The sequence below is a fragment of the Myotis daubentonii genome, chromosome 19, assembly GCF_963259705.1.
Source record: "Myotis daubentonii chromosome 19, mMyoDau2.1, whole genome shotgun sequence".
Taxonomy (NCBI): Eukaryota; Metazoa; Chordata; class Mammalia; order Chiroptera; family Vespertilionidae; genus Myotis; species Myotis daubentonii.
Genome location: NC_081858.1, coordinates 29,622,910 through 29,634,130, shown reverse-complemented (window position 1 = coordinate 29,634,130; position 11,221 = coordinate 29,622,910). Strand labels below are relative to the sequence as shown.

At 57.9% G+C, this 11,221-nt stretch overlaps 2 protein-coding genes across 2 annotated transcripts; both read right to left on the bottom strand.

Annotated features, from left to right (window-relative positions):
• Nucleotides 1-305: 305 nt before the first annotated feature.
• Nucleotides 306-4,298, bottom strand: LOC132222027 (uncharacterized). The gene is made up of 4 exons (XM_059676793.1): nt 3,945-4,298; nt 2,749-2,884; nt 1,681-1,765; nt 306-1,537 (listed from the first exon to the last, which is right to left on the bottom strand). The coding sequence occupies exons 1-4, from the start codon at nt 4,213-4,215 to the stop codon at nt 1,451-1,453; spliced, it is 579 nt and encodes a 192-aa protein (XP_059532776.1). The 5' UTR covers nt 4,216-4,298; the 3' UTR covers nt 306-1,450.
• Nucleotides 4,299-4,696: 398 nt separating this feature from the next.
• Nucleotides 4,697-10,088, bottom strand: ANHX (anomalous homeobox). Its single transcript, XM_059677147.1, has 6 exons — nt 9,840-10,088; nt 7,645-7,772; nt 5,921-6,044; nt 5,628-5,787; nt 5,131-5,248; nt 4,697-4,709 (listed from the first exon to the last, which is right to left on the bottom strand). The coding sequence occupies exons 1-6, from the start codon at nt 10,086-10,088 to the stop codon at nt 4,697-4,699; spliced, it is 792 nt and encodes a 263-aa protein (XP_059533130.1).
• Between the last annotated feature and the right edge of the window lie 1,133 nt (nt 10,089-11,221).

Here is an 11,221-nt window from a genome sequence, read left to right as displayed (position 1 = left end):
ATCAATTCACCTTTTACAAAACAAATTCACCATCTCCAAAGCAAATTCACCTGTTCCACTTCTGACCCTGATCCCGTCCCATCACCCTAAAACCCTAACACCACCCCTGCTCTAGCCCCATCCCCAGACTTTACCTATGACCCTTGACCGAACTCAAATTTATATTTTAATAGTGAATACCATCCGTAGCTGGTGTGGATCACTGGTTAGACCGTTGGCTTTCCGGACATACACTCAACACTCTCTAGTTAAAAACGGCACAAAGATAGTAGGCAGAGAGGGTGAGTCACCTTAAAGGGCACCTCAATGCAACAGTCTCCGGGGCCTCCCTTTGCAGGGCTGGGGCGGGAAAAGGTGCAGACCAAAGAGCCATGACTTCAGTACATCCAGGGAGGGAATCATTGCCGCCCTGGCCAGGCTCTCTGATTTTGTTGTTGTTTTCAAGGTGGAATTTGGGGTGGGGTTCAAAGCGCTTTTGCTGGAATATCAGCACCACGGACAGAGGCACAATGTGTAATTCCTTGAATGACCACAGGAGGGCAGGAGAGGATCATTTTTGTGCAGGAATTGGCAGACTGGGAATAAAAGCCAGGACCCTTTGGGGTACAGGCACTGTTGTAACCTCTGAGAAACAGCTGTCAGGCCGAACCCTGGCGACAGGAGGTGCACCGCACACAGGGCGCCACGGTCAGGGTGCTTGTGTCTGGCCACTGCCACCCAAAGGGCAGCTCTTGTTCCCACAACATCACCATCAGCTCAGGGCAGATGGCAGGGATGTCCCCCGTGACCCTGCATATAACACAAGACACGAGGGACAGTATCTGTGATGCCTGGGTCCCCGCACCCGTGCTGTGCAATGCTGGTCGGAGACCAACAGCCACAGTGACAGGCAGTGCTCAGGGTGCAGCTAGGTGAATAAACACGAGGCGTCCAGAACATGAAACTTTAATGTAATTGAACAGAACATGTGGCAAATGTAACAGATTACAACCTTAGAGTGAAAGGCACCCACCACCCTGCTGGGACACCCCACGCCACTTGGAGAAGCACCACAGGCACAGATTGACAGCATGCTTCCACATCCCACTCACCACATTAGCTGGGGGGAGTCTGGCCTGGCGCAGGGCGGGCAGGAGGATGGCCACAGGGGAACAGTCTCCTGCCCACAACTGCTCAGGGGTGGCCCTAATGTCTGCCGTGGCCTGAGTGGAACACACCCCTTCGGACTGGGATTCATAAACATTTCTCAAACGCTTCCTCCAACATCGGGAGCTGCCAAACAACTGCATAAACAGGGCGTGGACCAGGGATGCACACACCTCCCAGCACAGCCCCCAGGGAACGCGGGAACCTCCTCTTTTCATCAGGATGAGGCTCTGTAACTTGTACTGAATGGTCGAATGTCCACACCTGTCTTCCCTGGGATGCTGGCCTGGCTCCCGGGGGCAGCTCAGCCCAGGTTCCCCCCCGAAAGCTCAAGGAGCATCCTGGCCACCCAGAAGGCATCGCTGGAGTCCTGGCTGTCAGACCACGGCACCTGGAAAGATAACACAGCATCACACACGCAGGCGCCCACTGCCCGGCTCCCCCAAGCTCATCTTTGGCCGACCTGTTCACTCCGAAGGCAGGAGTGAATCCAGGAGTGAGGAAGGAACCCAGTTCCTCCTAGGAAAGCCTCACCTGGTTGGACGGCAGGGCCTCGCTCAGCTCCCCAGCAGGCACAGGCCCGGGAAAGGTCGACGGGGTAGGAGACTGCTCCGGGAGGCTGTAGAAGGGGCCACATCAGAACAGGGCTGGTCTCCAGTGGGCACCAAACCACGCCTTCCACCCCGTGGGGAACATGCCTGAGAGTGTCTGCGCACCAGGAGCTCCCCGTGTGCCAGACCCTCAGACCCATCTCCTCCCTGAGGGACCTCAGGGCACAGCGACCAAAGGGGCCCATGGGACACGACAAGCACATGGCTGGGGGGGGGGGGCGGGAGGAGAGTGCACCAGAGCAGCTCATGGGGGACACGTGCAGCGAGAAGGTCATGCAGAAGGACGGGCTGGGGGATGAAGGAGACAGAGCACCTCACACCCAAACCAGAGGCAGCAGAGGGATGCAGCTGCCAGGGAGGCCTGCTGGCAGGTCTGTTCCCAACTCCAGGTCACTATTGAGGATGGTCAGGGTTCTCCCACCATCTGAGTTGGGACTTCCCCTCCCTCTCGCATCCCCCTGTAATTCTGCCCTCACTTGGCACCTGGCCTTCAGCGCCAGATTAGTGAGACCCAATCTCTGGGGGTGCGGTCCTGGGGGTCACTCTCAGAGATTCCCCTCTAGCAGAGAACCCCCCTCCCCAGTCACATCCCTCTGTCCCTCCTGTGTGCAGGCTCCTGGACCCTTGTCCCGGCCCCACGGCCGCTCCACAGCACCTAGGCTGCCAAGGCCCTTTAAAACTTCATTCTGGAAATAAAACCAGGATCTCCATGCTGCTCAGAAACTCTGACAGCCTTTATCTGGGAAGAAGAAAATGCCAGAAAGAGGCTGCTGGGTGCCAGGGCAATCTCAGGGAAGAGGCCTAAAAACCGTCCACAGCACAGATGTCCTGTCCACTCTCGTGTTCCCCGTTCTGTCTGGGCGAAACCCCACCCTCTTCCCTTTGGGAGACGCAGGCTACGGGACTATTGTGGTTTCCAGAAACCTGTAAGCAAAAGGCTTCATCGGCACAAGCTCGGCCAACGCTATGAACCAGGGCTCTGCAGGCTTACCTCTGGGGCAGGACCAACTCCGGAGCCTGTGGTGGGGGCTCTGTCACCAGGAAGCTGCCTGCCTGGCTGACGCTGGTGCCCGGACCCTCCTCCAGGAATGTGCTCAGGGGGTGGCTTCCGGGCAGGTCAGGGAGCCCTGCATTAAGGAAAGGCCATAGTCCACTGCAGGGAGGAAGGGCCAAGCTCACACACAGCACAACCAAGACCTGTAGGACAGGAGTGTCTAGCTGCCTGGCCACAGCCCGCAGCCTCCCTCCCTGAAGGAGGACTGGCCACAACTGTTCATCTCAGCGGTGCTTTCAGGCTTCCAGAGGACAAAACGAAGGCCAATTCTCCCTGTCTGACTGTCCCCCCACCCAAGACTCAGCATCCAAATCTGCCCACCCACTGCCATGGGAGGTCGGGACATTGTCACTTCACACTTGGCTTCACTGAGGTCCAAGGTGCCACAACCTTACCTTTCTCCACTTACATTGTTTCACAGAATATTTCTCTCTCTCTCTCCCCCTCCCCCCCCCTCTCTCTATATCTATACATTTCCAAATAATCTTAGAGAGGAAGGGATAGGGAGAGAAACACCAGTGATGAAAGAATCATTGACAGGCAGCATCCTGCACGCACCACACTGGGGATCAAGTCCGAAAACCAGGCATGTGCCCTGACCGGGAATCCTACCATGACCTCCTGGTTCATATGTTGATGCTCAAACACTGCCGGCCTGACAGAAAATCGGTCATGCTTAAAGACAAGCCCCTGTGGCCCTGGCTGGTGTGGCTCAGTGGACAGAGTGTCAGACTGTGGACTGAAAGGTCCAGGGTTTGATTCCGGTCAAGGGCACATGCCCAGGTTGCGGGCTCAGAAGCTCGGCCCTGTGCTGTAGCAGCAGGTGCTGGCAGGTAGGCAAGTGCACAGAGTGCAGAGTGGAGGACTGGCAGCTGCTTCGTCTCCTTTTTGCTCTTTCCTCGCATCTTATTTTGTTTCACGTGCACGTTTTATTTTGACAAATGAAACAAGTAAGAACTATAGCCTGGGATGTTGGTTGGAAGAGCCTCTTTGAGGCTCACTGGTTCTGGGTCTAATCAAGCAGAGGGTTCAGGTGGAAGCTCTGGCCCTTCCCATACCTCCCTGCCCCCCAGAGGTGCCCGTAGCTGCAGCCTCTGGTGCAGAAACCCATGGTCCCAATGGAGTGGACTCACCTGTGCAGCTGGGCTCGGTGACCGTGGAAATGGACACCGACATAGAAGTGTCTGAAGGGGGCATCCAGAAGTGCAGCCCGTGACTGTGCACCAGCTGTCCAGTCTGAACGGAAGCGTCCCTGGAGGACGCCAGTGTGAGGGATACCAGCCAGGGCTTGGGCGCAGCTGAAGAGTCCAGCAAGTCGCTGTGGGCAGCCAGCCCAGCGAAGCCAGGGTCAGGGTAGACGGTGGGGAGAGTGGATGGGTCGCGGCCAGGCCCCTCCGGATACATCTCGCCGCCCTGCAGAGAGCTGGGAAGCCCCACGAACACTGTCCCTTGGTGGACGGAGGCTCGCTCCAGCCAGGACAGTCACTGACGGCATGGGGCCCACCATTGCCCAATCCTGCTGCCTTCACTGCTCTCCTGTGCCTGCAAACGCTCTACAGATACTTAGAAGAAAGTATGACAACTGGAAACCCAAGATACACTCGCAGTTCCTTCAAAGGCCTCCGGGAAGCACTCTCCACGCACTGAGAGCTGGATGTGACTAGGAAGGGCCTAGCAGGCGACTGAACAGACGACGGTTGGTCTCAAAGGAACACGAGGCAGCAGTGGATAATAATGAAAGAATTAATAATCCACAAATGCTCACCGTGTCTCAGATGGTGCTCCTGGGCCTCTGTCAACAACCCTCACCCCAGGAACCGTGGGAACAACCACAGGCAGGTCCTGCAAGTCCCCACCTCACAGGTGAAAAAAGCGAGGCAGGAGGTCACAGCACCCGCCTAGAGACACACAGCCGGTGCTGTCACCGGACGTCAGGTGCCAGGCCAGGCACTACCGTGTACAGCAGGAACCCGGCAGTGCTGGCCCTGATCAACCCAATGAAACAAACCACACCAATCACCAGAAGCAACCAAACCACGACAGCTGGGTGTGCCTGCAGGCGATAGGTTTGCGTATTTTTCTTTCTGCGTCTGTTTGCCCTTCTCCATCACGCGCAGGACGCCAGGCTGTGAGTCAGTCACGGGGAACACGTGCAGGGTCCCTGACCGGGGCTCCCGGCAAGGGCGCCCGCACTCCTGTGGCCACAGCCCTCGCAGACCTGGTCCCAGCGGGCCCAGCACGCCCATGCCCATTCCCCCTGGTATCCTGCTGACGGTGGGGAAGCTGAACAAGGAGAACAGACCGTGGGGATGACAGTACCTGGGAGTCAGTGATTCGGGCATTGTCCCGTCTCCAGAAACATCCAAGGCCAGGGCCGGAGGCTGCCAAAACCCTGGAGTGGTCACCGGGGTTCGAGCCGGCCCATTCTCCTCACCTCCTGTAGAAAGCCAGTCGGATGGGAGGGAGGCTGGATGGACCTTAAGTTCCAGCCTCCTTCCCAGCAGCCACAGGAGCCCTGCTGTGGGGAAAGGTGTGACCACCGAGTCCTTCCAACAGTCTGTGTCCCGTGATGCACCTTTACTCTGAGCAACAATCCCTAACCAGACACCCTGCTTCCCAAACCTACGCACTTTCCCGGGCCAAGTGGCCTCCACACACGAGGGCAGCCGCAGCCCCATCTGACCCTCAGCCTCACTGTTCTTGCTCCTCAGGGTGAGTGTGCAGGTCAGGATTAGGGTTAGGCCTGGCCCTGGACACGGTGCGGTGACCGGGAGGCTGAGGTCAGCTCCCAGCATGGGGACCTTTGGACCACTCACCTGCCCACTGAGGTGGGTGCCCACCCACGAAGCCGGGGTGGGGCTGGCCTGAGGGCTGCGGCTCCAAACACTGGAGCCGCGCCCTCTGGCGCCGGCGGTAATTGGCGAACCAGTTGTAGACCTGCTCCACGGTGAGGCTGGTCTCCGCAGCCAGGGCCTCCTGCGGAGACATGGGATCTGAGCCCAGCAGCAGGGTGCACGGGGGAGGGGGTGCACGAGGTCACCAGAGGCCAGACTGCTGCGCAGCAGGCAGGGGCACCGAGGGCTGCCTGGCCTGACTCTCGGGCTCTCACCCGCTCGGCCTTGCTGGGGCTGCTGCTCACACCCGAGGCGAAGCTCTGCAACTTCTGGCGAACCTCCCTGGGGAAGTTGCGGCTCTTCAGTCCGTCAGGGCAGAGGGAGGGGGGTGGCGGGTTCCTGGGGAGCACAGACAGGGGGTGTCACAGCCTCCCTTCTCCTGGCACCGTTCCTGTTAAACCTCCTGTGCCCAGAACACGGTGCCCTGCACGCCCTCCGCTCACAGGCCACTCCTCCCAGTTCCTATGCTGCCAGGTCCCAGGGGCCCGTCTCCTGAAGGGGTGAGGGCTCCCCGGCCCCACTTGCGAGGTTGCACCAGGGCTTCCAGGACATGCAGCGAGATGCCAGGCCTGACAAATGCCAAGAAATGGGGAAGCTACATGATGAGGATGCTGAGATTGGTTATGCTTGATCGTTGTGAAAATCTGAGTGATTTTAAAAGAAAATAGTGGCATCTAAACAAATAGCCCCTGTCTATACCAAACTTAAAATCCAAACACCAACAGAACAAATACCCTGGATGTCAAAAAGGCATCCCACTCACCCAAATCCCAAGAGCAGCTTGTCCCAAGCCCTCCCCACATCCCCCCAGCCCCCATCCTGCGCACATGGTGAGGAGCCACCACATTCCAGCCGCTGGGCCAAGAGCACTGAGTCCAGCTTGAATCTTTCTTTTGCTCCTCAAAGACATACAAGCCATCGGCAAATCCTCCAACTCTATTTTTTTAAAAATGTATTTTTATTGATTTCAGAGAGGAAGGGAGAGGGAGATGGAAACATCAATGATGAAAGAGAATCATGGATCAGCTGCCTCTTGCACGCCCTCCACGGGGGATTGAGCCAGAAACCTGGGCATGTGCCCTTGCTGGGAATCGAACCTGGGACCCTTCAGTCAGCAGGCCGGCGCTCTATCCACTGAGCCAACCCAGCTAGGGAGGGCCAAACGCTATCTTAACACAACCCTTTCTTCAGCCACTGCCAGAGACTCAGAACCTCTGGCTCCGGCTCCTGCACTGGCCTCTGCTGTGACTCCCCGCCCCCTCCTTGTGCCCCTGGGACCGCCATCCACTTGCTCGGGTCTCTCCTCCAAGGACTGGACGGGCCCGCACTCAGCCCTCCCCACAGCAAGAACAATGGGTCCCAGCCCCCTTCGGAGAACCTTCCGTCTCCCCTTCCTCACTCTGAATCATGGGGTGTACACTGTTGCCCTGGCTACTGTCTATCCTCTACCCAAGGTCAGCTCTGGAGAACAAAGCCCAGTTTCTGGCCTCAGCACCTCCAATAGCACCACGAGAGCCTCTTCACAGACACTGCTGGTCCCAAACCATTTCCCGTGCTGAGCTGCACTCTGGCCGCTCCCAGCACCTACAGGGAGGGACACCCTGCAGCCTGGAAGACACCGAGGTTGAGTCAATGTCGGGCCTGAGGACATAGCTCACTCTCTGCAGCAGCATGAAAACATTCTCTCTGGTCAGAAAGGAATGGGTCTCTTCTGGACACAAACCAGGACCTGGAGCTGAGGAGTCCTGCACCTGGGCTGTCGGGAGCTCAGGGAGACCCGGGGGCCTGCAGACCAGCGGGGACACCCACGACCAGGAGCAAAGCTGTCCAGTCTCTGTGTCTGGCCTGGAACCTGGCTTTGCCTCCATCTCCTCCACCCTGTGCTCATCCAGGAACCGGCCGCCCGCTCCCTCTGCACAAATAATACTCAGCCACGTACCTCTTCCTGCAGCGGAACTTTTGCACCGAGGTCAGCGTGGCCACGCCCAGCCTCTTCCTGACCAAATGGTAGTGAATGTCATTCCAAACCTGCACCAGCTCCTGACTGCCTCCTGGCACCCAGCATCCCTGCGGAGAAGAGCCTGCTGAGACCTGGCCAGCTCACCCACCTGGAGCACGGCCATCGCCCAGACCTGACCCCTGGGAAGAGCTGCTCACTGATGTGCCAAGCAGCAGGGCATGGCCAGATGGCCAGCACTCCAGTCCACCCCAGGTGCAGGCGGTGTCCTGGAGGCCCAGCTGGCCACCCATTCACACCAGCACATCAACCCTCCCACAGAGCACACAGGTGGGGACAGCTGTCAGTCACTCCTCAGAGGTGAGGAGCCAGAGGAAAGGGCAGGTGGGCGACTGGCTGGCGGCCACACAGGAGGCAGAGCTGTTGTCAGTGACGACCACATTGTCTTTTTAAGGCTCCAAAGCTCAACCCCTGTCTTGCGTGAAAATTTTTTTCTACCACCAGCAGGGAAGTGGAGTGAAGCCCAGGGTGACCTGTTCCAATGACCACACTTTGAAGATGGCCAGGACGTCTGGCCCTGGCCTCCCCGAGACACCAGTCGGTGTGTGTGTCTCGCCTTTAACTCCACGTTCCCAGCGCCATCTTGGCGAGGGAGGTGCAGATCATCAGAAGGAGCCCATGTGGCTGGGCTGGGACTTGCAGTCTCTGCCAGGATCAGCCATCAGCCTCAGGCACAACAGTCAGGAAGCCACGGACCCTCCCTGCCTGCAGGACCAGCCTGGGCCTGAAACATGTGGTGGCAACAGCATTAGCTCTCGGGTCTCAGCCACACGGGGCACCTCTTCAGAGCATGTCTAAGCCATCCTGACGGAATCTGATCCCTCTCCTGGGAGTCTGTCCGCACTGGTGTCACCCTACATTTCATCGCTGATGCCTTCACGGCAGTTATCACACCTCTAACTGTGGTTGCCCTTGTTTCTGTACGTCACCCGTTTATTTGGACAGATTTAAACACTGGAGCCCTCCTATGTCACAGGGTTATGCTGGGTGTCATCGCTCTTGCAATGAGAACAGGGCACGGCCCCTCTCTCCTGGGCCCACATGCAGCCAGGGGAGACAGAGGAAGCACAAATGGACTCTAATTACGACCCGAGGGCAGAATCCAAGGACAGAATGCGGGGTTGCACTTGAGGATAAAGGGTCACTACCCAGACAGGTGACACTGACAGCAGAAACCTGAAAGGTGGGAAGGCACCAACCTCTAGCTGAGGGAATGACATGTGCATAGATCCTAAGATAAAGAAATGTTGCGGAAATTCTAAGAACAGCCAGGAAGCCAGCATGGGCCACACGGAGGAAGGGGGAGTGTGGGTTCAGGCCTGGAGAGCAGGCAGGCTCAGGCCCCAGGCCCTGGTGCACACATGGTCCCACCTGCAGTTCTACAACTTCCTCCAGCTGCTGCATGAAGGCAGAGGCGGGAGGAGGACACCTCTTGGCTTGGAGGGTGGGGGTGGGAATACAAGGAACTTGGAAGAAGTGACTATCTTTACGGTAAGTATGTGCTGAAACAGGGAAACATGGGCCCTCAAATCCATGACTGAAGCCCGCTGAGCTGTCTGTATTTTGGAATTCAGAATTTCTCTGATTTTATGAACTAACACAGGCACACACTATAGAGCATGTGCCACCCCATAGAGTCTGGGGCAGGCAGCATACCGCAGTCAAACATGCCAATATGTAGGCAGCAAAATGTACCACTGTCCATGAGGTGGGTAAGTAACGACCGTCAATCCTTCACTGCAAGCCACGTTTTCATGGAGGATGAGCTGAGGCGCCCAGTGCCCCCAGAGGAGTGGCACAGATGCTTATGGTTTCCGAGTTTTCAAGAGCGAGCCTTTGGCTCAGGGACAGAGGTCCTGGGTCTGCTTGACTGCTGGCTACACGACTGGCAGCCAGCACTCCAACCTGGGACCCACCACTCAGTGAGGATTTCATCAATGGACCACTTTTCTCAGATGATCAAACTGCTCAGATATTGGTAAAGTGAGAGGGGACCATCCTGCCTTGTTTACAGAACCTCTCTCCAGGCTCTGGCTAGCTGCGGACTTTCCATCTCGCTCAGGATGCAGTGGCTGCCGCCCCTCTCTCAGCACCTCCCCCCACAAGACCAGTCCTACCTCCAATATCTGGCAGGCGGCTTCGTGCTGCTCCTGCTGGGCCAGCACGCGGGCGCACAGCACCGCCACGTCCTTGTTGTCCAGGAGGTACAGGCGGAGCTGGCTCTCCAGCACGGCCGTGACCAAGGGCTGTGCCTGGGTGAGGTCGTCCTGCAGGTCCCGGCACAGCCTGCCCGCGAGGCTCACCAGCTCCTCCACAGATGGGCTGGCGCCTCCACTGTCCTGCAGCAGCTTCAGGAAACTCTGCATCCTGGGCTGGGTTGCGTCCCTCTGCAAACAAGGTGGCAGGCATCACAAGAGCCAGCTCTAACCATGGGCTGATTGGACATGAATCCTCAGACCAACTCTGAGAGGCCCCTCCCACTCCAGGCACTGGTGAGGTGGCAACAGTGAGGTTACCTGAGAAAGACCGGGAACCAGGCCCCATGGCACTGCCTTTCAGTCCCTCCGAATCCGTCTAGCCCAGCTGTGCACCCGGCTGAGCCGGGTGCTGTCACTCACCCCTCTGCACCTTTCACCTGCCCCCAGGTGCCCCACTCTGTTTGCACCTGGCCTTCTATACGTGTCTCACTCCTCCTCTGGGCTCGTGGTCAGTGACCATGTGTGCGGGGGCCATCAGGTTTCCCCAGCATCTCCCAGCCGTGAGGAGGTGCCCTGGGCCAGGGGCTGGGCAGACACCATTTCCATTCATGTATGAGGGGCCATGGGGCCTGCGGGAACAGGACTAGTACCATCCGGTTCTAACTATTGTGATTTTGGGGGGAAAAACCCAAAACCTCAAACTCATCATTTGGAAAGCACTAGGAGTTAGAGGTTGCCCTAGTCACAGACACTGAAGAAAGTAAAAAGGGGTGGACGAGGGCTACCCTCCCTGGCCCCTATTGCTGCGGGCAGTGGCACTGAGGACACAGGCCGAGGCACTGAGGGGGCCCCACCAGGCTGGCTTCAGTTTCCGAGCAAAGAGCACTGATCCACTGCACCCCAAAGCCCACTCTGTGTGTCCCCCCAAACATGCAAGCTACAGCAAGCGGACTTGAAGGCTTTGTGAGTTTTTCTTTTTCATACAAAGCTATGCATAGAGACGCCTATTTTTACGCGCGGAGAACGCTTATCCGGGACCGACAGACATTTCCTGGCGCCGACGCTGGCCCTGCACAGCGTCCCATGGAAAGGGGCCGCCACCCGCCCAGACGGCTCCACCCGTGGACGTTCAGGCAACTTGCTAGCTAGTGGCCGCTTTTCAGAGAGAAGGCCCGACTCCCAAGGCTGTGCCGGATTAAAAGAGAAAACACCGCTTCCTGCGGATCGGACTCCGGGGCCAGTTACCGGGCAGAGCCTTCGGGCAGCTACGCGTCTAGCAGATGCGGCTGGGCTTCCCACGA